The sequence below is a fragment of the Lynx rufus genome, unplaced genomic scaffold (genome assembly GCF_022079265.1).
Source record: "Lynx rufus isolate CCGP_SWC_20201006 ecotype Redwood Valley unplaced genomic scaffold, mLynRuf1.p SCAF_27, whole genome shotgun sequence".
Classification (NCBI taxonomy): Eukaryota; Metazoa; Chordata; class Mammalia; order Carnivora; family Felidae; genus Lynx; species Lynx rufus.
Genome location: NW_025814842.1, coordinates 3770724 through 3798686, shown reverse-complemented (window position 1 = coordinate 3798686; position 27963 = coordinate 3770724). Strand labels below are relative to the sequence as shown.

The 27963-nt window shown below is 53.0% G+C and overlaps 1 protein-coding gene across 1 annotated transcript in view; it reads left to right on the top strand.

The window, feature by feature from the left end:
* Nucleotides 1–19220: 19220 nt before the first annotated feature.
* The window catches only part of RADIL (Rap associating with DIL domain), an 87956-nt gene continuing 79213 nt past the window's right edge, over nucleotides 19221–27963 (top strand). The window contains exons 1-2 of the mRNA XM_047089346.1: nucleotides 19221–19445; nucleotides 20111–20180. Coding sequence (XP_046945302.1) covers nucleotides 19424–19445; nucleotides 20111–20180 — 92 coding nt within the window. The 5' untranslated portion in view covers nucleotides 19221–19423. The remainder of the gene's footprint in view (nucleotides 19446–20110; nucleotides 20181–27963) is intronic.

Here is a 27963-nt window from a genome sequence, read left to right as displayed (position 1 = left end):
ATTTCTGCCATCAATCCTTCCATCCATTCAGACTTCTATTTATCCACTTACCTCTTTATGTTTCTACCAAGCTATGTGCCTATCTCTCTACTCACATACTCATCCACCTACACCTTCATCCATCCATCCATCCCACCCATCCATCCCATCCATCCATCCCCCTGTCCGTCCATCCATCCATTCCATCCATTCCATCCATCCCCCCATCCACCCCTCCCCCTGTCCATCCGTCCATCCATCCATCCATCCATCCATCCATCCATCCCATCCTTCCACCCATCTGTCCATCCTTCCTTCCATCCATCTCTCCATCCGTCCATCCATCCATCCTTCCATCCATTCAGACATCTATTTTCCACTTATCTATTTATGTTTCTACCAAGCTACATGCCTATCTCTCCTAGTCACATACTCATCCACCTACCCCTTCATTCATCCATCCCATGCATTCATCCCCCTGTCCATCCATCCATCCATCCATCCCTCCATCCATCATTTATATGCCACCCATCCAACCAGTCATCCAATAGCTCATCCATCCATCCATCCATCCATCCATCCATCCCATCCATCCATCCCCCTGTCCATCCATCCATCCATCCATCCCATCCATCCATACATCCCCCCATCCCCCTGTCCATCGTTCATCCATCCATCCCATCCTTCCATCCATCTGTCCATCCTTCCTTCCATCCATCTCTCCATCCGTCCATCCATCCATCCTTCCATCCATTCAGACATCTATTTTCCACTTATCTATTTATATTTCTACCAAGCTACATGCCTATCTCTCCTAGTCACATACTCATCCACCTACCCCTTCATTCATCCATCCCATGCATCCATCCCCCTGTCCATCCATCCATCCATCCATCCATCCCTCCATCCATCATTCATATGCCACCCATCCAACCAGCCATCCAATAGCTCATCCATCCATCCATCCATCCATCCATCTATCCATCCTTCCCCTCTGTCCATCCATCCCCCATCCATCCATCCCCTCCACCCATCCTCCAGACTTCCCATTTATCCATTCATCCATCCATCCTTCCAGACAAATATTTACCTAACTAGTTATTTGTCTGAGAAGGCATTTTCTTCTCTTTGGTCTGCTTACCTACCCACCTACCCCACCTACCCACCAGCTAGCTCCACAGTCAGTTAATTGGAAATGTACTGGAAAGGATCGCTGTTGTCCTGTGGACAGTGGGAGAGCCAATGAGAAGATTTCATAAAATCACATTATTTTCTGCTTTTCACGATCAGTTAAAAGTGGCCAAATTTGGGGAAAGAATGTTCAGATTTGGGGTCTGTAATACCAAGGTACATCCATAATGTCTTTAGGGAGCTGTGGGCATAAGGCAACGTTTCGCAGGTGCCGAGACAGCTCTTCCAGCTCTGTGATAGTTGGGTGATGTGGGAAGACAGCCGAAGTCCACATACCATCCTTCAGTGCGTTCCTTTGCTCTGGGCAGCCATGTGCTGAGTGAAGGGTCAGGGCTCCCGGAGAATGAGGTGGGGATGGTTCTGGAGGATGGCAATGACTCGGTTCACCTGCGAGACACAGAGAATGCTGGAACACTAGGGATCACCTCATGACCCCTGCCCCGGCTCAGCTCCTACTCCAGCCGGGTGGGCTCCCTCCCTGCCTCTGAACACCCCTCCTCCTTCCCGCTCCTCCTTTCCTCATGTGCTTCCGTCTCCAGAAATCCCCTCTGCTGTCTCCGGTGTGACAATCATGGGTGTGAGATCACGCCCTGGCAGAGGACTGGTCTTCGTTGTTTAAGTCTTTACATCATAAAAGCATTGGCATCAGAGAATTTCCTTCCAACCTTTTATTTTGAAAAGTTTCAAACTTGTAGTCAAAAGTTGCAAGAAACGTTCCATGAACTTGCCCGAGTGCCATTCCCTTAGAGTCACCGGCTGTTAACCTTTTGCTGTGTTGGCTTTATCACTTCCTCTTGGTGCTGAAGCTTTTGAGGCTAAACTGCAGACATTCGGACACTTCATCCTCAAGCACATCGGCATGTATCTCAGGACACCCTTATCTCGCCCAGAAATCCAGCCCTTGGTACAATGCTGCGGTCTGACAGGCAGTCAGTCCATCTTTATCTTCCCTCAAGACCCTTAAAAGAATTAAACAAAAATTTTTTAAGTTTATTGTTCTTGAGAGAGAGAGCGCGAGCATGAGTGGGGAAGGAGCAAAGAGAGAGGGAGACACAGAATCTGAAGCAGGCTCTGGGCTCCGAGCTGTCAGCACAGAGCCCGACGTGGGGCTCAAACCCACAAACTATGGAATCATGACCTGAGCTAAAGTCGGATGCTCAACTGACTGAGCCACCCAGGCGCCCCTGTAATAGGTGATTTTTTGTATCTGGCTTCTTTCACTCAGCATCATGTAGTTGAGGTTTGTATGCGTAGCAGGTATCAATATGTCCTTCCTTTTTATGGCTGAGTAATATCCTGTCATATGGATGGATCTACCCATCCATGTGCAGCCAAGATTGAGAACCACTGACCTAGAATAAAAAAAATAGAGGCCAAGATGGCGGAGCAGCACGGAAATTCTCTGCTTCTTTTATCCCTGAAATGCAGCTAGATCGGCCCCAAACCGTTTTGCACACCTAGAAAATTGATCTGAGGACTAACACAATAATCTGCATAACTGGAGCCACAGAACTTGGCAGGTACGCAGCGTGGAGAGGTGAACTGGGGGAGAGAGAAGCCGTGGAGGGTGGGCAGCTGTTTTGTTGGCTGAGAACAACTGGCCTAACCTCTTATAGCTTCATCTCCGAATTGGAATAATCGTATCTACTTTGCAAGGATGTGGTGGGCTTTAATGTGAGGTACTGGGACGGGTCAGCTGCCAGTAAGAAAATGGTACCTGGGCTTTCTGGGGGCTTTCCAAGAGGAAGCAAAAAGAATGTCCATTCCTTGAGCACCAGTACGTGTCAGGCACTCCCGCGTGGGCTCTTGAGCCGTATTATCTCATGGTATCTGTAGGATAGGTAGTAGTTTCTCCTTATACATGCAAGGGAGCTGCAGCCTAGAGACATTAGGTAACTTCTCCTAGTCCTCAGAGCACCTCAGTGACTGTGCAGAGATTTTCCACCCAGCTGTGCCAAGCTCCAAAGTCCCTGCTGTGTCGTGTTCAGGATGGGAATTCAGCCTGTGCCCTTGCCTCCCTGCCAGCTCTGACTCGGGGAGCTTTCCTCGTGGATTTGCCCTCCCCACACCCCACCAATGCCATGCCCACGTGGTTATCTAAGCAGTAGGGCTGGCCGCAGAATGGAGATTGTGTTCTCCAGAGGGGAGGAAGAAAGGCCTCTTTCCCTCCTTTAGTTTAACTAGTGACAGCCTGCTGGGGACATCAACTCTTTTGAGAGAAACTTCCCCCAATCTTGAAGGTTGCTATCTGACTGTCAGCTCTGTTCTAGAACATTCTATATTTTATCTGTGTTTCCTCTGTTAAAAATGACTCCCTTATCCCTCTCCTGGGGAACGGATAAACAAGCTGTTGTACGTCCAGACAGTGGAATAGTGCTCAGCAGTGAAAAGTCTATACAGAAGGAAAAAGAAAAAAAGGATGGAAGTTTTGAAAATAATTTGCCAAGAATGGGAATACACCATCTAGGAGGGTCTGTTTTCTCCTTGTATAAAATGTGTTTGTCTTAGACACATTCTAAATAAATAAGTAAATCCCTGCTTGTCGTGGAAAGTTTCCTTCCATCTGGGAATGTGCTTTGACTTTCTAAAATAAATTCTTTCTGGGGTGCCTGGGTGGCTCAGTCGGTTGAGCGTCCGTCTTCGGCTCAGGTCATGATCTCGTGGTTCATGGGTTCGAGCGCCACGTCGGGCTCTGTGCTGACAGCTCGGAGCCTGGAACATGCTTTGGATTCTGTGTCTCTCTCTGCCCCTCCCCCACTCATGCTCTGATACTCTATCAAAAAAATATTTAAAAAAATTAAATTCTTTTTAGATATTAAAGTAAAAAACATAACAACACGCTGTGGTATAACCGTGTTGCTCCATTTACACGACATTCTGGAAAGGCAAAAATGTTGGGGCAGAGAGCAGAGCAGCAGTAATGGGGCCGGGAACAGGTGTTGGGTCCCCGGGGCGTGTGAGTATTTTGGGAGGGACGAAGGGGTCTGTTCTTAATCTTGATTGTGGTGGTGGTCACACGCCCATCTACATTTGCCCAAACTCATAACACAGAGTAGCAAAAAAAAAAGGGAAAGGAAAGAAAGAAAAAAATTAGGCCACAAGGAGGGTAAAGAAAAAGTTCTTGGTTCTGGAGGGTTGTGGGAACTGTTTCTTGGGTGTTTGCCCCCAGCCCTGGGGCCTGGTCTGCCGGCCTTTTTCTCTGTCCGCCTTTCTCCCCATTCAGTGGCTGCAGCGCGGGGCAGAGACAAGGAGGGTTTTGTGGAACCCAGAAACAAATAAGGGATTGCCCATCATGGGTCACCGCGGCAACGCAATGTCGCTCTTGGACCCGTGAGGCTGGCACTGTGGGCGGCTTATTGGTGTTAAAGTCGGCGACAGGTGGACGGGAACTTCCTCAGCCCCAGACCTGGTTTCCCACCTTGGAGAAAGGCGTCAGCTGTGTCCCTGCCCGGTTGACCTCTGCCCGCCCCCTCGCCCAGTTGGCACAGCGCCGTGGGGGGCTTTGGGGCAGAATCTATCAAAATTAACACCGTGCATCCCTGTGTTCGTGTCTCTAGAGCTGTAGTAAATGACCATGTGCTTTGTGGCCTTAAACATATAGAAATCTGATCTCCCAGCTCTGGAAGCCAGAAGTCCAAAATCGGGGTGTCAGGAGGGTGGATTCCTTCTGGAGGCTCTGAAGGAGGAGCCTCTGTGTCTGGCTCCCAGCTTCTGGTAGCTTCAGCAACCCTCAGTGTCCCTTGGCATGTGGACACGTCACTGCAGTCTCTGCCATCACCGTCACGTGGGCTTCCACTCTGTGTCACCCCTCCTCCCACGGGGACCCTAGTTGTAACAGACCGGGGGATCGCCCTCCTCCAGGGGAACCTCATCTTAACTGATAATATCTGCAATGGCTCTGTTGCCAAATGCGGTCACTTTCTGGGGTGCTGGGGGTTAGAATCATCAACGTAGGAATTTGGGGGAGACACAGTCCAGCCCGTAACACTGCTTTTGTTGTCCTATTAAGTATCCCTTCTTAACCCACTCTTGGCCACTGACAGCTTCTTCCTGGAGAAGGTGAGCTGATGGGCTGGTTGTTTCGGCCTCCCGGGGAGGCTGTGCTTTTTGGGGGGTCCCCAGCTGCAGGGGTGAGTCCACCGTTTTCTCTGTGACCTTGAGCCCAGAGACTCAGCTCCGGGGTCGAGTCTGCCCCTGCATGGGTGTCAGACTCTGTGGGGGTTGGCGCCCTGGAGCACCGAGCTCTGCTCAGATGCCTGGCCCTGGGGCTTGCTGTGTAAGGTCTTGGTTTTCTCATCTGTGCAATGGGCTCAGCAGGACGCTGGCCTTGTCACAGGTGGAGTGACCGCCAGCTGATGCGGGTGGAGAACAGCTGTCAGGGCAGATGGGTGGGGGGAGCAGCCGTGGACCCCGAGACTTGTCCAGGTGCCGAGGGGCCAGGAGGGCACAGGAAAACCAGACGCGGTGTGTGTCAGGCAGCGTATGGCAATGTCAGCCCCTGGGAGACACCCCAGCCTTCCAGCCTCCACACCCGCCCTGCACACTCCCGTCTGCCAGTCCCCGGGCCAGGAGCACCCTTTCCTCTCCGCCTGGTGAACTCCTCCGTCATCCCTCAACATCTGTTTGCGGTGTGCGCTGCGGAGGCAGGTGCCTCGGGCGTCGTGCTGAGCCTGTGCCCTGGGAGCCCTCTCCCCTCTCCGCAGCCTTCACCCTGTGCTGTGCTGCTCCTCTAATCCCAGCCAACACGTAGTAGGTGTTCTCCAGTGTTTCCCGAAAGGACGAGAAGCATTAATCACGCGGTGTCAGGATTTCTGCCTGGGTCCCGTGCCTTCTGGACCGTGAGCTCCTTGAGGAGCTCGTCTCAACCCTCTGTCCCGTGTTCTGAGCGTGGAGCCGGCACACAGAAGGTGCTTAATAGGTGCTCTGTGGTCTGTATGGCGGAGGAGGCGCTGGCACATCCTCAGTCAAGTGTACTTAGCATGGATCCAGCCTATGGAACGTGCTCCATAAATGCCCTGTGAACTTCACTGGCATAGGTCCAGCCCCCAGAAGGCATTCAATAAACGCTCTGTGATCCGCACTGGTGTGGTACCGGCATACAGAAAGTGCTCGGTAAAGTCTCGGTGAGCTGTGCTAGCATGACAGCTGCATACAGAAGCTCGGTGTGTGAGTCTGAGACGAACGGGGAAACTGCCCGTTTTCCTGATGCTGAGCCCGTGTGGGCCAAGGAGGTGACCCCTGCCAGGCTGGTCCAGCTTGCCAGCCAGGTGCTTGCAGACCTCACCCCCCGGCTCTCGGGCGCCCCTTCCCCGCCCTGCCAGGCCTGCCTTCCCAGCCTGGTTTGGATGCCCCTGTGCGGAGTCCCGCCTGCCGGACCCAGGCTGAGTGCCGGACCCCCTGGTGGTGTCGCTCCCTACCCTCGTCGCGGTAGCTTTCCCTCCGTGAAATGGGCCCCTTTTGTGCTTTCGGAGCTCCACCGCGGAACAAAGGAGAGACCGGAGGGGCCGAGGAATCTCCCCAAGGACTCTGGGACACCAGGAGTGCATATTGCTTAAGACGGTCAACTGGCTGTTCCACGTGTGCATCTGCGTCCGGCAGAAGTGAGGGCAGATGGTCACCGAGGATGTGCACCCGGATGGTCACGAGGCAGAGTTCCCCACGATGGCCCCAAACTGGAAAGTCCACGTCCAGTAGATGGGGGGCGTAACTGTGTGTGGAATTCCGTACGGCGATGAACACGGTCCATCACCGCGTCCAGCGACATGAATGAGTCTCGCAGCCAAAGCAGCCAGACAAAGAAGGGTCTGTGCTGTGTGACCCCATTGATGGGAAGTTCAAGAGCAGGCCAAGCTAATCTATGAGGACAGTGTCAGAGGGCGGTTTCCTTGAGGGAAGAGAGTCACTGGGAGGGGGCCGAAGGCCGCGTTCTGAGCTCGGCCCCCTCCCGGGTGGTGGTTATTCTGGTGGGTGTGCGAGTAAGAATGGGTTGGGCTGTGCCCATGGGGAGCCGTCTGTGTGTCAGTAAGGAAAATGAGCAACAGGAAATGGAGAGAACGCTGTATGTAGCAAAGTTGTGCAACAAATGCCACACTGGGGATTAGGCACGAAGTACTGGGTAGTCCAAACAAAGTGTAAGAGGAAGGGAGGGGGAGGGGGAGGAGGGAGATGGGAAGGCGAAGAGGGAGGGGGAGGGGAGGAGGAAGATAGGAAAGAGGGGGAGCAGGGGGAGGAAGGTGGGAGGGGAAAGGGGGTGGGAAAGAAGGGAGGGAGAGGCAGAGGAGGGGCGGTGGGGAGGGGAGGGATCTTTTTTCCCACTAGAGGGACCTGGTCTTCGGGCCTCCTGGGGATCCTGTGACCACAGCTGCTCCCAGCTTCCTGGCCCAGCTTCCAGGAATTATGTCTCTCGTTCCAGGTTCATGAACCACCGAGTCCCCGCCCACAAGAGGTACCAGCCCACCGAGTACGAACATGCAGCCAACTGTGCCACCCATGCTGTGAGTTGGCTTTTGGGGGGCCGAGAGCTGAGAGGGGGACGCTTCCAGGTGCGGGGGGAGGCAGGCTCCTTGCCCTTGGCGAGACTCAACATCTCCATTCCACGGTGATGTCCCCGCTGACATCAAGTCCTCTGTGGCCCTTGGAAGAGTGAGTGTGATCTCGAGGGAAGGCCATTTGGGGAAGTTGGACTGTGGTGCTGAGCAGGCCTCCCTTTTTGCTCTTCGAACCTTCAGTGGCTCCCTAGTACCTGTACAGCATCTGGACTCCGTTACGAGCTCCCGGGCAGGTCTTAGCTCATGTGTCGGCCCACCTCCCACTGCCACGCTCTTCCCCTCAGGTTCCAGCACCTGAATGCGCTGTTTCCTGGATAGAAGGTACACCTCCATGCCTTTGCAAACGATGTTCCGTCTGCTTGGAATATTCACCGACTCCACCCCAGCCTCGCCTAAGAAACCCTCTGGGCAGTGGATCCCTTTGAGAATAACGAAAGACCTAGACCTCCCCTGTCCAGCTCGGTAGCCATTGGCCCCGCGTGGCTGTTGCACACTTGACGTGCAGCTCGTCTGATTGGAGACGTGCTGTGCGTGCGACATACGCACCGACTCGGGAAGACCTGGCAGGAAAGAGAGGACGTAAAATGTCTCCTCGAAACGTGTATGTTAACTACGTGGTCTTGTGGACCTGTCGGGCTGAACAGATAAAGTATTGACATTAACTCCACCTGTTTTTCCTTTTAAAAACGTGGCTTGCCAGAACGTCTCAAATGACCTCTGGGACTGGTGTTATCCTTCTGTTGGCTGGTGTTGCTAGAGACCCTTTCTTTAGAAACAGTGCTCCCGACACACAGAGTTGGCCGCACGTTCTGGGACTCCCCGCCCCCAGTGCTTCGGAGAGTTCTAGACTTCTCTCGGGAAGTGATCGATAAACCAGGATGTGACGAGTGAGGGGTTTTCCAGGCGGACCTGGTGGGGAGGGACGTTTTCTTCAGGAGGCGGGGACTACGTGTGTACCGTGACCTTCTCTAGGGCTGTGCTGCCCCATGTGGTGGCCGCTGGCTCCGTGGGCTGCTGAAACAAACTGAGATCGATCGCCACGAAATAGAATTAAAAATTCGCTACCTCACTGCTGCAGTCACGGTTCGAGTGCTCAGCGGCCACTCGTGCCTGGTGGCTCCCGTATCGGATGGTGGGGGTCTGGGACGTTACCACCTCGGAGGGAGGTTCCGATGGGCGGCGTGGATCTAGAGGAAAGGGTGGGCGGCGTACCCAAGGAGGCTCGGGGTCTCCGTCCCTCCCCGGATTCCACACGGGAGGCTGGTCCTGCAACACCTGTTTCCACTCTGCTTCCAGCTCTGGATCATTCCCAGCATCCTCGGCAGCTCCAACCTCTACTTCCTGTCGGATGACGACTGGGAGATCATCTCTGCCTGGATCTACGGCCTCGGCCTCTGTGGGCTGTTCGTGGTGTCCACCGTGTTCCACACGATCTCCTGGAAGAAGAGACACCTCAGGTGCGTTCCGCCTGGCCCACGGGAGGGGTGTGTGCCAGGCGGGGTGGCCAGGGCAGGGGGCGCGGCTGGCTGAGCCAGGAGGGGCCCGGGGCGGTGATCTTTGCCTCTGCGGGCTGGGTCCGGATCCCGCCTGGGCAGATCACCTCACCCACATGAGGCTCGTTTGCTCCCCTGTGGGCACCTCGGAGAGCCAGCCCCCGGCTCCCAGGGTCGTTCCAAGAGATCCTCGAACCGTCAGAATGACCTTTGACCCTTGTGGGCACCACCCCGGGTTCCGGGTCCTGTGCAGACATCACCCCTGATCTCTTCAGTAGTTCTGTGGTGTAGGCGTTATTCTGGGGTTTGTATTTATTTTTATTTGTTACTCTTATTTTTTCTTCTTCTTCTTTTTAATTTTGGAGAGAGAGAGCGCGAGTGAGCAGGGAGAGGGACAAAGAGAATGTTAAGCAGGCTCCAAGCTCAGCGCAGAGTCCGATGTGGGGCTCAATCCCCTGAACTGTGAGATCATGACCTGAGCTGAAGTCACAAGTCAGATGCTCAATCGACTGAGCCACCCAGGCACCCCTCTTTTTTTTTAATGTTCATTTTTGAGGGACAGAGAGCACATGTGGGGGAATGGCAGAGAGAGAGGGGGACAGAGGACCCCAAGAGGGTTCTGTGATGACAGCAGAGAGCCCGATGCGGGGCCTGAGCTCACGAACCGTGAGATCATGACCTGAGCTGAAGTCGGACACTTCACCGACTGACCCACCCAGGCGCCCCTCTTTGCTTTTAATTTTTAAAAACACTGTGGTGAATACACATAATGTAAATTGACTATCTTGACCAGGCTTAGGTGTCCCTCTCAGGGGCATTAAACACAGTCACATGGTTGTGCAGTCACCACCAGCATCTCCAGAACTTTCTTCATCTTCTGGAACTGAAGCTCTGTCCCCTTTAAACACTCATTCCCCACCCCTCCGCCAGCCCCTGGCACCCCCCATCCTGCCTTCTGTCTCTGTGAATCTGACTCCTCTGGGGACCTCATATAAAGCAGCCATACTGTGTGTCCTCTTGTGTGTTGAAGTTACTGCCCGCATAACCAGTGGTGTCACTGTGTTGCCCGTGGCTGTCCACATCTGTCACAGAGTGGATGAACATAATAGTACCTATCTTCCAGGCGGGATTAAAGAGTTAATTGGTCACAAATTGCTTAGACCAGTGCTCTGCTTATGGTCCCTGCCCTATACGGACTAGCTGTTGTTACCGCTTTTATTTCTAGGGAGACATGAAGTTAAACCATGTATAGAATCACTGGTCGGATTTATTGAGAGCTGAAGCTTGCTGGACAGAACCACGCCTTGTATTAGTTATCTATCGCTCTGTAACGCATGACCCTAAATCACAGAGGTTTTGAGTAACTGGAAACCTTGGCTATCTCCCAAAGCTTCGGAGTCAGGATTTCAGGAGCTTAACTGCCTGGCTGTGGTTCTCGATCCCTGGGGGAGTCAAGGTGCTGGGCCTCGGGGCTGCTCTCATCTGAAGGCTTGGCTGGGGCTGGGGCCGCTTGCAAGGTGGCTCCCTCACCTGGTTGGCAGGTTGCTGCTGGATGTTTACGGGGTGCTCAGTGCTTCCCACATGGGCCTCTCCACAGACATGTGGCTCATTTCTCCCAAAGTTAGTGTTCCAAGAGGACAAGGCAGAGGCGATAATATCTTTTAGGATCTAGACTCAGAAATCACACGCCATCCTTTCCGCAGCCCCCTGTTGGTTACGTGTGTTTGCCTTATTCATCGTGGGAGGGGGCTACACATGGGTGGGCTTACCAGAAGGTGGGGCTCTTCGGGCACCATTTTGGAGATTGGTTACCACACCGGGCAAACATATGGAGGACTCCAGTTTGCTCCTCGACGTGAGGTCACAACAAAAACAGCCAGTGTTTGTTGAGTACTTCTTCTTAGGCGTGCAAAGTACCAACTCACTTAACCCTCACGGCCAGCCCGTGACAGGCTGCAGATATCCTCCCTGCTTGACAGATGAGAGAGCCGAGGCTGAGAGATGGTGAGGAGCTAGGTCAAGGTCATACAGTCCATAAGTGGTAAGGTTGGGACTCGAACCCAGGCCTTCTGGCTCCAGAGCCTGGATCTGAACCAGGATGCCAGGACCCAGAGGGTCTTTGAGGTCGGAGGGAGCACATAGTTTTCGGCGGGGGGCACATGGTTTTGTTGGTGTTGCATTTTGTTTTAACCACCAAATTCGTTCATCATTTGAAATCTTTTGAAAAGCTCAGTGTATAAAGCCAAAATGCAGGGGCACCTGAGTGCCTCAGTCAGTTAAGGGTCTGACTCTTGATTTTGGCTCAGGTCATGATCTCGTGGTTCATGAGTTCGAGCCCCACATCCGGCTCTGTGCTGACGAACCCAGAGCCTGTTTGGAATTCTCTCCCCCGCCCCCCCCCCCCCCGCCTCTCTCTGCCCCTCCCCTGCTCGCCTCTCTTTCTCTTTTTTATGTGAACACACGTGTGTGTGTCTCTCTCAAAATAAGTAAATAAACTAAAGAAAAAAAAAAAGCCAAAATGCAGAGTTGCCGTGATTCAAGTGCAGGCAAGGGGGTCCATCCTTACCCTTCAGGAGAAGGGGGGTCCTCTGAGAGACCTGCGGGGGTTCTCCATTCAACTCCCAGGGTCACGGGGAGCCTGGTTTGAAAACCACTGCTCTGGTCACTCACAGATGGGGACCCGGAAGCCCAAGGGTCTTGGCTGGGTAGAGGTGAGCCCGCCCCCAGCCCGGACTCTTCCCCACCTGCGGGGAAGCATGTTTGTCCAGGGCGTGGCTCTGGGGCCCTGACCCTGACCCTGACCCTGACCCTTCTCTGCTCCAGGATGGTGGAACGTTGCCTGCACATGTTCGACCGCATGGTCATCTACTTCTTCATAGCGGCCTCCTACGCGCCCTGGTGAGCATCTGTGTGCCGTTCCCGGGAAGGGCTGGCTTCTTCTCTTTTCTCTGAATTTCTTTTTGTATTCGGCTGGGTGACATGCTGGCTCGGCACAAAAGGGTGTGGGTAAAAAGACGCCCTCTGCCCATTCTCCTTCTAGAAGCAACTACGTATTACCAGTTTCTTGTGTGTGTTTCCAGAGTTACTTTGTGCTAAAAGAGCAAATGTGTGCACACGTACATACGTGCGTAGTGATATTGTAAATTTATATGTTTATACTTCTATTTTCCCTCCAACTTTTAGAACAAAAGGGAAGGATACCATACAAACTGCAAATTGCATTTGTTCTCGGTAATGTTGCCAGGGACACCTCTCTACATTAGTACATTGAAGTCCGGCCTTTTTTTTTTTTTAACGTTGATTTATTTTTGAGAGAGAGGGAGAGAGAGAGAGAGAGTGAGAGTGTGCGAGCGTGAGAGGGCCAGAAAGAGGGAGACAGAGGATCCGAAGCAGGCTCTGTGCTGTGATCGCAGAGCCCGACGTGGGGCCCGAACTCATGAACCGCGAGATCATGACCTGAGCCGAAGTCAAGAGTCTGCTGCTTAACTGACTATGCCACCCAGGTGCCCCAAGATTTTCCCAATCTTTTCTTTTTTCTTTGTTTTTTTTTTTTTTTAAGTTTTTAAAAATGTTTATTCTTGAGAGAGAGGGAGACAAAGCGTGAGTGGGGGGCGGGGGGGGGGACCAGAGAGAGGAAGACACAGAATTGAAGCAGGCTCCAGGCTCTGAGCTGTCAGCACAGAGCCCGACGTGGGGCCCGAACTCACAGACCGCGAGGTCATCACCTGAGCCGAAGTTGGAGGACGCTTAACTGACTGAACCACCCAGGCGCCCCTCCCCAATCTTTTATTTCTTTCTACAGCAGCATACTGTTTCCTGGCCGTCCCCTGTATGTGGGTATTTATGGCAGTGGGACGGTCCACCCCTTTGCCAAGAGAGACAGGACCTCAGTGAATCTTGTTGTTTGTGTATCATTTAGCACACACGCATGGATGTGTTGGCTCAAATCGTGTGAATTGCTGAGACGCGGCCTTTTCTGACCTACAAAAACGGCAGCTTTGTGTGGTCAAGCCTCATCTTTGTCTGATAAATGCGAGACTTGGACTCCTGGGCGGCAGGGAGCGAACCTTTGTAATTTGGTTAACTATTGCCAGATCACCACACATTGTATCAGTTTTAAACTCCCCCAGCGAGTGACCCGGGGTTTTCCACCTTGATTTAGTAGTAAATCCGGAAGGTTCTGAAATAAACACTAAGCTTCAGGCCACACCCGGGGCGCCTGGGTGGTCAGTCAGGCCAAGCAGCCAGGTCTTGATTTCCACTCAGGTCACGATCTCGTGGTTCGTGAGTCTGAGCCCCACACTGGGCTGTGCGCTCATAGCGTGGAGCCTGCTTTGGATCCTCTCTTCCTATCTCTGCCCCTCCCCTGCACACTCTCCCCCCTCCCCCCCACCTTCTCTCTCAAAAATAAATAGACATTTAAAAATTTGGGGGAAAAAGCTTCAGGCCATGCTCTACAGGTCTGGGGAGGCGGCTGAGCCATTGCACTCACGGTTGGTGAATGCGTACCGTGTGGCCGGGTGACGGTGGGCGTTTGGACCCCGAGGGTCTGGCCGGTGGATGGACATCTGGGACAGGACAGTGATGGCGTGGTAAGACAGCCCTGTGTGCGTGCAGCTGTGGGAGCTCAGAGGAGGTGTTGCTGTGGCGTGGGGGCCTTGGGAGGGCCGCCTGGAGGAGGTGTGCCGCTCTCAGAATGTGCGTGTGGGCTTCTGAAGGGTGGGGAGCCACGGGAAGGTTCGTTCTGTTTTCGCCTAGGAAATTTCTTTCTTTCTTTTAAAAAAAAATTTTTTTTTTGACGTTTATTTATTTTTGAGACAGAGAGAGACAGAGCATGAACGGGGGAGGGGCAGAGAGAGAGGGAGACACAGAATCTGAAGCAGGCTCCGGGCTCTGAGCTGTCAGCCCAGAGCCCGACGCGGGGCTCGAACTCACGGACCGTGAGATCGTGACCTGAGCCGAAGTCGGACGCTTAACCGACTGAGCCACCCAGGCACCCCTCTTTCTTTTTTTTAAATGTTTTTTTTTTTTTTTTTATTCTGAGAGGCAGAGACAGAGCACAAGCAGGGGAGGGGCAGAGAGAGGGAGACAACGAATCTGAAGCAGGCTCCGGGCTCTGAGCTGTCAGCACAGAGTCCCACGCGGGGCTCAAACCCACGAACCGTGAGATAGATCGTGACCTGAGCTGAAGTCAGATGCTTAACCTACTGAGCTCCGCTCGCCTAGGAAACTTCTATTTTTGGCCATCATAAGTGAGGCGTTCTCTTTCGTTATGTGTGCTGATGAGTGGGTTTTGTGTGTGTATGCAAAGGCTGTTGCTTTAGGAAACACGCCTCGTGCAGGTGCCGTGCCTGCAGAGCGTGCACCCGTGTCCCTGTGCAGAATAAGCCGATTTTCACACACAGCGGCCCGCACCCAGCTGAAGCAGACCACGTCCAGCGCCCTCGTCCCCCTCCAGGTTACCACAGCCCCGACACCTGTCGCCATACGATAGTTTTGCCTGATTGCTTATTTCGCGTCAGTGGCGTCCTCGTCCTCTCGGATCCTGCTTCTTCCACGGAGCACGTGCCTGGTGAGACCCACGGAGTCACGGTTGCAGCCCACCTGCTACTCTCCCTGCCGGACAGTGTTCTGGGGGCCGCACCTCAGGTGCCCATGCTCCTGTAGCAGGCTTTGCGTGGTGCCCAGGTTTTGGGGAGATTACGGAACCATGGTTTTCTGGCTGTTCTCATACCAGTGTGGAGGCAAACGGAGTGTAGATGGGAGGCTGCTCGGGCTATTCTCCAGGGTGATGGGGGTTTGAAGCAGGGCTTCGATGTGGTCTTATCGTTTGGACCGAAGGGTCGCTGTCTCGGGAGCGTGGAGGTGCGGGGGAGGCTGACCCAAGGACCTAGGGGAGAAGCGGTGGCGGCCTGGACCCCAGGCGTGGCCATGGGGGTCGAGCGGAGAGGACGGACAGATTGAAAAGACGCTTGCAGGGCACTGAGTAGACAGACTCGCCGAAGGTGGGTGGGGGTGCAAGTGCCAAGGTTTCCTGGGCTGGTCTCCCCCCCCCCACCAGCTACCCCAGAAACCAGCCCTGCTGCTGCCTGCCTGGGGACAGGGCAGACGGTGCCCCATGACCAGCTGGGCTTCAGGACAGGAGGGGACCTGCTTCTGTCCCCAAAACCAGTATGCTTCTGACCGTCGGATGCTCAGGTGGGCAGGCATATGTCTGGAGGCTTCTAGAATAGGCACAGGTCCTGGGGGAGGGGCAGCCTGCTGGAGCAGGCCAGGAGCAGGAGAGAGACCCCAGGAGCCACAGGAGGAGGGAGCTCATTCCACGCAGCCAGCTGTGGTCAGCCCCGGTGTGCCCGGCGCACCACCTGCGATTGCCAGGAACCAGGCGATGTCAGGTTTCCTTTTGGATGTGGCCGAGTGGAGCGGAGCTAAGTTTGGTGCTCGGCTGCAGCAACTGTCTTTGACATGGATTTCTAGAACGATCCGTGGACTGTCCTCCCCTCTGCTGATTTAATCCCTGCGTTTCTCTTCTTTACCCCCGGCTGCGGCTGACTGGGCCCGGGCTCTGTCCCAGTCCTGTGCCGGCGGCTGAGGATAAGGCCGTAAGCCAAGGTACTGGCTCTCTCCCCTTATGGGACTTAGGGTCTCACAGGGAACACAGACGTGGGCTGTCCCAATACCGAGCCAGGAGATGAACCACAACGGTGGTTAAGTGCCGTGAACGAGGGGAGCGGGTAACGTGCCTTGGGTCTGCGAGCCGTTTAGGAGGAAGAATGAGCGGAACGCGGGGGTCGATTGGATGTGAGGGGGGAGATAGAGAAGGTTGGTGACCAGTTTCCCGGCTGGAAAACTGACCACCCGGGTGCCTGGTGAAAAGGGGACGTGGGGCAGGTGGTGTACATTCCTTTGGTGGGAACTTTTTTTTTTTTAATTAAAAGAAAAAATTAAGTTTATTTATTTTTGAGAGAGACAGAAACAGTATGGGGGGGGGGAAGGGCAGCTAGAGAGGTAGAGAGAGAATCCCAAGCAGGCTACGCGGTGCCCGCACAGAGCCTGATGTGGGGCTTGAACCCGAGAGGCCGCGAGATCATGACCTGAGCCGAAATCAAGAGTCAGTCGCTTAACCGACTGAGCCTCCCAGGCACCCCTGGTGGGTACTTTTCTTTGAATTGCTCTGGTTCTCAAGCTGTTTTCTGCGGAGGCCTGGAGGTACCCAGAGGACCACGGGGGGTGGGGGTGTGAATGACCGTGGGTTCCCCCCATCCTTGCCTCAGTCAGGAAACCCCATTTTTTTGTGTTTGTTTTTGATAGCTTGGATGTAGGTCCACGTGTAAGATTCCTGCACACAGTCTTTACTTAAATAAAGGGTGTAGAAGGTGGTTGAAGGGCTCTGGCATGGTAGAAAGAGAAAAGCAGAAATATTTGTTGGAAGTTCAGCACATTTTTTTTAGGCGGGGGAAGGGTTCATTTTCTTCTGTTAAAGTCAAGTTGAAATTCTCTGTGATATTTTAGTAAAAAAATGTGGTTGATGCTCACTCCTTCCTCGCCCTCGACCTCCATACTAGCCCATTCTCCTTCTATCCCTTCCTCCGCCCACGCCCTCCATCCCATCTCTACTCATTCTCCTACCCGTTGGCCTATGTTGTGTCTGTTTGGAGATCTAGAAAGATCTTCACTGATGGTTCTTTTGGGTAATGAGTCAAGTTATTTATTTTTACCTTTAAGGTTTTTAGTATAACTTCTTTTTTGCTGTTGTTTATTTATTTGAGAGAGAGGGTAAGCGGTAGAGGGAGAGAAAGAATCTAAAGCAGACTCCGTGCCCAGTGCGGAGCCCGATTGGGGGCTCAATCTCACGACCCCGAGATGGTGACCTGAGTCGAAGCCAAGAGTCGGATGCTTAACTGACTGAGCCACCCAAGGTGCCCCGACTTAACTTTTTTTTTTTAATTTAAATCTAAGTTAATATATAGTGTAATAAGATTTCAGGAATAGAATTTAATGATGTGTCACTTACATATAACCCCCGATGCTGATTCCAACAAGTGCCCTCCTTGATGTCCCTTGCCCATTTAGCCCATCCCCCACCCCTCTCCCCTCCAGCAACCCTCAGTTTGTTCTCTGTATTTAAGAGTCTCTTGTGGTTTGTCCCCCTCCCTGTGTTTATCTTATTTTTCCTTCCCTTGCCCTGTGTTCCTCTGTGTTGTTTCTTAAATTCCACATGTGAGTGAAATCGCGCATGTGTCTTTGTCTGTTTCGCTAAACATAATACATACACTCTAGTTCCATCCACGTTGTTGCAAATGGTAAGATTTCAATCTTTTGGATCGCCGGGTAATGTTCCTGTGTATTTACCACCTTTTCTTTATCCATTTGTCAGTCGATGGACATCCAACTTAACTTCTTTATAATGACAAATGGACTCCGAGCCACTTGCTTTTTTGTGGGGACAGGGAGGGCAGAGGTTTTACATAAGGTATTCTCACTCAAGAAATTCACTCGAGAAAAAAGTGAAAGGACCCATCCACACATGCCCCCCCCCCCCCCGCCGCCAAACCACAACCATCATTGATTGCCCCTTTCTAGATGGAGCTCCCACGTCCCCGTCGACAAGGGACTCGGGTCAGTGTCTGTGCATTTACAGGTCTGTCTTCACATATGCAGATAATACAGCCCTGCTGTTCTCCACTCGCTCCCCGCCCCAACACCTACTAGCGTGCCTTGGAGATGTATGCGCCTAGTTGCAGATGGTTCTATTTTCAAACCGCTCTGACTGATAATTTGGCATAAAGAATTAATAATAGGAGATTGGAATAGTGGAGAATTGGTTAACCAGCGTCCGTGACAAATCCAGAGAAGTCAGGAGCGGCAGATACAAGGGACAACTATGGACCTGTCCCTCCGTCCAGGGCAGACCTCCCACCTCACTGGAAAGGGTCTGGTCTTTTTTTTTTTTTTTTTAATGTTTATTTGTTTTTGAGAGAGAGAGAGAGAGAGTGAGCGAGAGCACAGGAAGAGGAAGGGCAGAGAGAAAGAGGGAGACACAGAATCCGAAGCAGGCTCTGGGTTCTGAGCTATCAGCACAGAGCTCGACGCAGGGCTTGAACTCACGAACCATGAGATCATGACCTGAGCTGAAGTCGCTTAACCAACTGAGCCACCCAGGCGCCCCAAAAAGGGTCCGGTCTTTGCGCACGGGATGGCAGAGAAGCTTCCGAGGGGCCTGTGGGTGCGGCTTGCTGGAAATCAGCCCTCTGGGGTGCCGGGGGAGGCCAGCCACGGGAGGTACCGAGCTTCAGCACTTGCTCCGTGCCGGGGAAGCTGCTGTTTGCTGGGTGCTCCTGGAACCAGCAGCTAGAGAGGCCCCTGCAGGAACCTAGAGCGTTTCGGTGCGGTTCAGTCGTGCAGACGGCTGCTCAGGGTGAAGGTCAGACTGCTGGACGGGAGTCCCTGACGGGGGAGGGGGCCCCGTGTGCAGGTGTGTGGGGCTGAAGACAGGGTGCGGGGAGCAGCCCCCTGGCCTGGGCCACGGGCCTGCAGCATCCGGGACCTGCCGCTGTACCGCCGGCACCCAGGTCAACACCTGGAGAACAGCTGAGGCCAAGTGCTGGAGAAAGCCGTGCCCCGCCAGGCAGCTCGCCCTGGGGAAACAGCCTGGCCGAGCAGTGGAGAGAAAAGCCTGCTCCCCAGGGAATGTGGTGGGAGGACCGCAGGGGTCCGGAAGGAAGAGCCTTTCCTCCTGCGAAGCGTCTTCACTGCACTCCCCGACAAAGCCCAACATCGTGCCTGCGGCCGGGGAAGAACGGACTCGGTCCGGCTCCCTTGTCTCCGTTATCTCGGAGCAGGCAGAAAGTGGGGGTTTGGAGCTGAGAGGCAGGAAGTTGATAACCAACCAGTCCCCCTTCCCCTCCTGGCAGACATTTGGGTACCTTCTGGCTCTTCCTGTGTGGTCCGTGCCGTGATGAATGTCCTTTCTGAGCCGTGTGCACGTACCAAACAGCGTTTCTCGGGTTTTTCCATGACAGCCCGTGGCCCTTCTGGGGAGCCTTAGGGCACAGGCTTTCTCCGGGGTCAGCCTTCCTGTGGCACGGAAGGGAGCAACCCCCCTCAGGCTGTGCCCTCGGCTCTCTCCCAGGTTGAACCTTCGGGAGCTGGGCCCCTGGGCCTCGCATATGCGTTGGCTGGTCTGGATCATGGCCTCTGTGGGCACCGTCTATGTCTTCTTCTTCCATGAGCGGTAAGCCAGGGCTGGGGGGGCGGGGGCGGGGGTGGGGGTGGGAGCCCAGGGGAGGCGGGGCCTCCTCTCTGCCCCTGGGGAGATGAGAGCCCCCAAGATGACTCCGAAGCGTGACGGCACTGCTCTGCGTGACATCCTGGGGCTCGGGCCCGTGGATGGCCCCAAGGCCACAGCCTGTAGGCTCAATCTGAAGAGGTTTTTGAAAAGGCCCTGTGGGTCACGTGTTGCCCACCTTCCCTAAACCGGGTTAGCAGGTGACGGGGACTCCCTTTACTTCCGTCCTGTTGTCGGGTGAGGAAAGAAACAGAGAAGCAAAAGGGAACAGTTGACTTCCTGGCGCGCAGGTGTCAGTCGATGTGGCCGCTCGGGTGGATGGAAGGCGGCTGCTTGGGCCCAGCGGGAGGAGGTGCTCAGATTACATGGTAATGACCGTCCGGGCTGGAGCGTGCCACACTCAGCATTGGCAATCCTGGCCTGTCCTCGCGAGGGCGGAAACCGGGACCACCCAGTTCCGCCAGCACCTGCTGCGTGTAGCTGGGTGGCATCTGAGCCGAGGAGTGCTGGGCAGAGGGTGGAGTCCTCCTCACTCGGTCAGGGGTCCCCTCCTACCCAGCACGGGGAGCCTTACGCTGTCCCGAGGCCCAGATGGCTTGTCTTCCCGCCAGGTACAAGCTCGTGGAGCTGCTCTGCTATGTTATCATGGGCTTCTTCCCCGCCCTGGTCATCCTCTCAATGGTAAGTACCACCCACCCGGCCTGGGGGCTCCCGGCTGGCCGGAGGGACCCGGGGTGACTCTCGGGGTTGTCCAGTCGGAGCCCCTCCTCTGGCACACGGGCAGAGTGAGGTCTAGAGGGGCCGTAGAGCATGCGGCTTAATCCTGGGGGGGGGCTCGACTCCTCGGCTCTGTAGCACCGACTCTGCCCAACCTCCAGTGAGCTGTGACCCTCCACGCTTCAGCCCTGCTGTGTGTTTAAGGATTAAATCCCACGGACAGGGATTAGAATGGTGCGTGGGACGTAGTACCCAGTTGCTAAATTAAATCTGTGTAATAACATCCCTGGGCACGGAGGCAGAGCCGAGGCTCAGGACTTAATGATTACCCCCTTTGGTGTTGCCACATCCTAAGCTCCCAAACCAAGCCCAGAAAGGGCAACCAGGTTCCCTCACTGCACACTTTCTGAGCCCATATGGAGCGCGGGAGGCGTACCCACAGGATTCAGCGTCCTTGCCCCGGGCGTCACTGGAGATGGACACCGAGAGGGGATGCAGCCGGCAGCGCTTTTGTGGCCCCTGAGTGGCCAGGCCAGGGTGTACCCCCATAACCGCAGGCTGTGGGGCATAGGATCTCCGGGTAGCTTTGCCCAGCCTGTGAGGGGCAGAGCCTCGCAGGGAGAGGACTGAGGCCCCCGCCCAGGAAGAGAAGAAGCTGGGTGGCCGTGCGTGGACCCTGTCTCCTCCCTGACCCTCAGTTGCCCCATCTGTGAGGTGGGCACAGTAAATTCAGCCTGCCTGGTACCCTCCCTAGGCCAAGTAACAGTTTATTATTTTTATACTGTTATTGTTGGTTGATGTCAAAAGGATATTCAGTGAAATCTCACAGGTTGGTTTGTTTGTTTTTTAAGTTGTATGGGTTTTATCCTAAGCGTTATGGTTAGGAAGGTCTTCCTTTCCCCAAGTTTAGGGATAACAGTCACCCGTATTTTCTCCTGTTTCTTTTGTGGTTTAACCTTTAATAGGTAACTTTTCTTCTAACTCTTGTTTCTCCTGTACGTGGTGATTCCTCCCCGGATACTTAGCCAGTGATGTCCATTATCTGCCGTTGAAAACCGCTGTGTGAAACTGTTAAATTCATGCATATATGTGCGTCTGCTTCCGAGATTTCAATTCTGTTTCATCAAGGGGAATGTCTCTATCCTGGCCCCAGACCATTTTACTTAGTGTAGCTTAATTGCGTTTTAATCCGTGGCCCCATTAGTCCTCCTGCTCAGCATTTTCCCGATGATTTGTATTTATTCTTACAGGTTGCTTTTTCCCCCCCTCCAAATTTATTTTCATTTAAGTACGTATATTTAAGTTATCTATTAAATATTAAATTATGTAATTCATATTAAATATTTTAAGTTTCTAAAGTTAAATTATTTAAATTGCTTTTTAAATTTAAAAAAAGTTTATGAAGTGTATTAAATTAAATATTACACTATATAATTTATATTAAATAAATATTTTTAAAGTTTTAAAAATCTTAAACGTACTTTAAATGTATTCTTAAATTTTTAAAAATCTTATGAGGTATATTAAGTATTACACTGTGTATTTTATATTAGATATTTTAAAATAAAAAAATTTTAATATTTAAACTTATTTAAAAAATTTTATGAATTAGGGGTGACCGGGTGGCTCAGTCCGACTCTTGATTTAGGCTCGGGTCATGATCTCATGGTTTGTGAGTTTGAGCCCTGCATCTGAGGCTGTCAGCACAGAGCCTGCTTGGGATTCTCTCTTCTCCCTCTGTCTGCTGTTCCCCTGCTCATGCTCTCTCTCTCTCAAAATAAATAAAAGTTAAAAAAAAGTATGAATTATATTAAACTAAATATTACACTGTATAATTTATATTACCAAAAAAGTTTTTGAATTAAAGAAATTTAAATTTATGTTTAAAAAATGGGTGATGGGCATTGAGGAGGGCACGTGTCGGGATGAGCATTGGGTGTTTGTTGTATGTAAGCAATGAATCGTGAGAATCTATTCCTGAAGCCAAGAGCGTGCTGTATACACTGTATGTCAGCTAACTTGACAATGAATTATATTAAAAAAATAAAAAAAATTTAAATTTACTTTTTAAAATTTTTTAAAATTTATGAAGTATATTAAACATTACATTTTTATAATTTCTATGAAATGTCTTTTAATTTAAAGCTACTAAATTTCTTTCAAAATTTTAATGAATTTTATTAGATTGCATTGTATAATTTATATTCAATAAGTATTTTCAAAATCAAAACGTTAAAAAATTGTATTTGAATTTATTTTCAAATTCTTACAAATTTTATGAAATATATTAAATATTACATGATATAATGTATATTAAATACATATTTTCAAATTTTTAAAGACTCATTTAAACTTATGAAAAGTGTTTTAAATTTTACGAATGACGTGGGATAAATATTAAATTATACGGTATCCATCAACTTATGTATTGCATATTTAAGTACGTGTATACTTGCATACATTTAAGTACTTATGTACTTGTGTATGGTAAGCATATATTTAAACACATAGTCACTGCAAAAAATGAGTCTGAAAGTATGTGGACGAGCCAAAGCCGCCTTCTGCCTTCTCCCAATATCCCGCCCCAGCTGCAACCCCCATTCTGGTTGCTGTGTGTCCTTTCTGTTTATTTGCATGCAAGTCCACGTGGCTTTGCAGACACGCTGACTTGGCTTTCTTCTAAAAAGACGAGGTGACCCGAAACGTGCTGCTCTGCAGTGTGCTTTGCTCGCTTACCACGTGTCGTGGGCGTGTTTCCACGACCGCCGTATAGAGTGACACCCGCCTCATGAGGACGTTGTGAAGGTGGCGTCAGATAACCCGCCGAGGCCGTTCAGGCAGTGCCCGGCACGTGGCAAGTACTGGGAGGCACCACACTCTCGAGGACTGAGCACATACGTTGGCGGACGTGCATCCCCCGGGATGCCCCGCAGCGGCTGAAAAGAACGGAGCTGGCTCCCGCTGTGGGTACGCAGACCGATCCCCAGCAGAGGAGTGAATCCAGCATGGAGTCACAGCGTGGTGGGGATGGCGTGAGCCCGTTTATCTGGAATGATCGAGAAAGATCCGTTCCTGTGCATAGTACATATGTATGAAGTGCATGTTGCGTATTGCACGCGGAGAGAACGTTTCTGGAAGGATACCGTAAAGCACTGTTAACAGCGGTAGCCTGTGATGCGTGTAAAAGTGGACCCAGGGGCATGGGGGGGTGGCGTGGCAAGTTCTCACGCTGTCTCTGCTGTTCCTTTAACCACGAACGACTCCCTTGTTAATAGTGCTCATCTCTGAAGGCTGGGACTACTACTTTTCTTTTTCAGTTTATTTATTTTGAGAGAGCGAGAGAGAGAGCACGCGCACTAGTGGGGGAGGGGCGGAGAGAGAGAGGGAGACAGAATCCCAAGCAGGCCCCGTGCTGTCCCTGCAGAGCCCCGGCACGGGGCTCGATCCCATGGACCGTGAGATTATGACCCGAGCCAAAATCAAGAGTCAGACGCTTAACCCACTAAGCCGCCCGGGTGCCCTCACTACTTTTCTCTTCGTATTTTTGGTTTGGTTTCTCTAAAATGTTTCACCGTGGACATGTATTACTTTTTAAAAAATTGTGATAAAATATACATAAAATTTATGATTTTAGCCGTCTTAAGTATACAGTTCAGTGGCGTTAAGCACATTCACATTATTGTGGATCTGTCGCCACCGTCCATGTCCAGAACCTTCTCATCTTCCCTAACTGAACCTCTGTCCCCGTTAGACACTGACTCCCTGTTCCTCCTCCCCCAGCCCCTGGTCACCTCCATTCTACTTCTTGCCTCCGTGCATGTGATGAAGTCCTGGGACCTTATATGCGTGGCATCCTGCAGTGTTCGTCCTTCTGTGTCTGGCTTATGCCACTCAGCATCACGTCCCCCAGGTTCATCCATGTGGTAGCAGCTGTCAGAGTTTCCTTCCTTGTTAGCTCGGAGTGAGATAGTCCATTGCGTGAACTGACAAGAACAGTGGTTCATTCATCCATTCATCCGTGGATGGACGTGCGGTTGCTTCCACGCTTTGCCTGTTGTGAACCTGGCTGTACACGTATCTGTTCAAGTCCTTGCCTTCACTTCTTTTGGGTGTATACCCAGATGTGTTAATTTTTAGAAAAAGTAGACGGTAGAATATTCTTTGGGATTTTGATAGAACCGAGTGACATTTGAGAATTAATCTGGGGGGAATTGACAGCACATGTGGGGACACCCTTCCCGGGAATCTGGGGAGGCTCCCCATGCACGTCTCTTTCCGTTGGGTGGGAGGGGGGATGGTGGGGTGCTCCCGGCCCTGCCGCCTGCTCTTCTGACCTGCGCCCCACCCTTGTTCTTGCCGACAGCCCAACACCGAGGGCATTTGGGAGCTGATGACCGGCGGGGTCTTCTACTGCTTGGGCATGGTGTTCTTCAAGAGTGACGGGAGGATCCCCTTTGCCCACGCCATCTGGCATCTCTTTGTGGCACTTGGTGCTGGCACCCACTACTATGCCATCTGGAGGTACCTCTATCTGCCCAGCACCCTGCAGACCAAGGTGTCCAAATGAGGTGGCCCAGACTGCACGGGGCAGAGCATCATGGGAAGTGTTTCTGTGAACGTTGGTCCAGAGCACAGCGCCCAGGCCCGTCTGCGTGTCCACGGGCAGGGCTTTTGATGGGTCTGAGGCTACTTCTGGTTGGTAACAGCCAGAACGTCCTTAGGGTCCCAGGTGAGAAAGAACACATTTAGTCATATTTACAGAGGAGAAGTTAACCCTGTAACGTGTTTCTATTCTAGGCAAGCGTTTCCTAATACAGACAACATTAACGTCTTCAGAAAAGGGAGCAGACATTGTCCTGGCAAACTGGGGGGGACCCTGGGCCAATATGTGCTCCTTAAGGTCCTCAGAAATCTGTTAGGGAGTCAGTTTAGGTTGTTTGTACCCGGCCGGCCAGGGCCTCCTCTGCTACCAAAGTCCTGGCTGGGGAATCGCGCCCTGTTCAGGGAGTCACCCAGCTTTAGATCAGGGATGGTGAATACCTGTGACCACAGCAGACATTACCAATCAACTGCAGCATGGTGCGGCATCAGAATTCTCCTCCAGGTGGTGCTCAGGGCAGCTCAGCACTCATGATGGCGCCTCTTAGCCTTTCTCGCCTGGCGTGCTCTGCACTGGGGTGGCGGCCAGACCAGTTAAATGTCTGTCTCCAGGCGGGGGAGCGTGCTTGCCTCCTGCACTCCTTCTCCCTTGTCCCTTTCGGGGAAGCCCCTGGAGTGGGCGGTCTGGGGGCAGTAAGGGGAAACTAAGGCAGGCAACCTGAGCATACCTGACCTTGTGCTCCACTGTAGCTGGTTCTCGGTGCAGAGAACCTCAGGGCAGACGTTCTCTTCTTATGCTGACAAACCCAGAGAAGTTATCAGCCATTCGTTGGGTGGGGGGGGGGGGGGGGCGGTGCGGCGGGCCTGGAACTTGCTGGCCTGCTCCACGTTTAGGGCTCGTGATGCCAAACATTCGGTGATTCTTGCTTGTTGCCAATCAGTGACCCTGAGAGGCTCCTCCCATGAGCGCCAGAGGGAAGGTTCCATAGGGATCTGGGCAGAGTGTCTCCGGTGTTGGGATACTCCCACCTCTGAAGCCCCCAGCAGCCCAATGTCAAGGCCTCCAGGGCCCTGTCCTCACAGCCTCCTCCAGGGGCTGGGCTGGCCGCTCTGACCTGGCGCGTGGACATTTACTCGGGAGGGGATCCAGGCCCAGCCCCCGATCTGAATGGGAATCTCAGAATCTCTGGATCAAACCTGTCTCAAGGTAGACAGGCCTCAGTCTGCGACTCCCAACCAGAGTTGGGTGGGCAAAAAGACAGGATGCCTTATGCTTCGTTCTAGTACATTCCAGGATACTTCAGGGTCCCAGCATCTGGAATCCCCGTGTACCGAAGCCAGTTTTAAATCATCCAACACATTCCTGAGATAGGCGGGTTCTGAGCCAGCAGATGCTTTGGGGATTTTTTTCCTCTCGGGCCTGCGCGTGGGCGTGTGCGGGTGTGCACACACGCGTGCATGTCTGTGGGTCTCCGCTGGCACTCCCAGCCTCTGGAAGCTGCCTTCATCTGGTCTGCTCGCCATCAGTTGGGGTCAGGAGGTTGGGGATGAGGAGAGGAAGCTTCGTGGGGGCGGGGCCCTGGGGAGGCGCTCTTCCCTGAATGGGGGCAGGGACGCAGTGCTGTGATCTCTGGCTGGGCCTGAGGCAGGGGGAGGGGCTCGCCTTAGCTCTGGGAAGCCCATCAGGAAATCTCCCAAAGCAAGGCCCCAGCCCCGTGCCGAGCTGAAAGTCCTGTCACAGCCAAAGCCCCGTTACGGGACCAGGCCTGGGTGCCTGGGACCTGGGACCTCAGTGGCTCTGCAGCTGAGCTCTTTATGTGATACCTTCATTTCCTGCCCCCTCCTCCTGCCGTTTTGGTCTTGCATCATTTCCCCCCCCCCCCCAGGCAGCCTGCCCCTTCGTGCCCCACACCTTTTGAGGCGCGGGTTCACCCCTCCATCCACCCGTCTCATCCCCACTCCTCCTTCAAAGCCCTGCTCGGGCGTCAGTATCGAGGGACTTCCGGCCTTCCTCTGACTTGGGGGGCTCCCGCCTGCTTCCCAACACCCCCCGTGCTCACCTGCACCACAGCTTTGATCTCTGTCCTTTGTCACCCTGGTCCTTGCACCTGCTCCCCGACCCAGGAGCTCTTTGAGAGAGGCACTGTGTCCTGCTGGGTCTGACATCAAATGTGGCATCTTCTGTTAGTAAGGGCTTGGGCCAGTTCCTTAACCTCTCTGTGCCTCAGTGTCCTCAGCTATAAAATGGGTATAGTAAGGCGGCACTTTGCAGCGTTGCTTGAAGGTTCAGTAGGATAACGAATTAAACTCCCAGCCTCGTATCCTCATAGCTCTCGTAGTGGTCCACGTGAGCACCAACCTCTGATAATGAAGGTGACCCCCTTCTAGGCGTGTCAGCGGTACTAGCCAGAGGAATGAATCACTAATGGTGGAATTTCAGACTGTGGACAGGCTGGTGAGGACACCGCTCTGTAGGGCCTTGACCACATTCCTTCCCCTTATTCCACTTCAGGGTGTTTCCTGTGAACCCTTTCTCTCCCTCAGCATCGTTGTGAAAGTGAGTTTCCCAGCATTCCATTTCATCTAAACCCAGACCCTGGACCTCTTCCAAAATGTGTCACAAACAGTGCAGGAAAGGACAAGATGTTGCTCAGGCCATCCCCTCCTGTGGGTAAGCATTCTAGTCTGTGCATTGGACATGCAGGGGTGGAGAGGGGGGGACACTGGGAATTCAGAAGCCAGCCCCCTCTTCCTGGCCACCTTTGAGGCTGTCGTATGCCAGGACGACCCAGCAAAGTGACCATCATGCCCCAAGGAGCCAGGGAGGCGGTTTGCAGACCTCTTTGACGTTCTGGGTGCTTCAGCAGCTGTTCCTGAGTTAGGTGGACACTGCTGGGGTGGGTGAGAGGTGGGAGCCGGTGAGCAGGGAGGGATGAAGGCCGGTTGGGGAGGCTCCCGCCGCTTGGCCGGGCTGGGGGACAGGCCTGGAGGTGACAGCCTGCTGACTGAGTCCACTGGCGGTCGTCTGGGCAAGCCAGAGCAGGTGCGCTCGCTGGTGAGGCCTGCCTGCCAGCCGGTGGGACCCCCCTGATGGGTCCTGGGCAGAACTTGCCGAGGGTAGTCCCCGGGGCCAGCGGTCTCTCGGGCC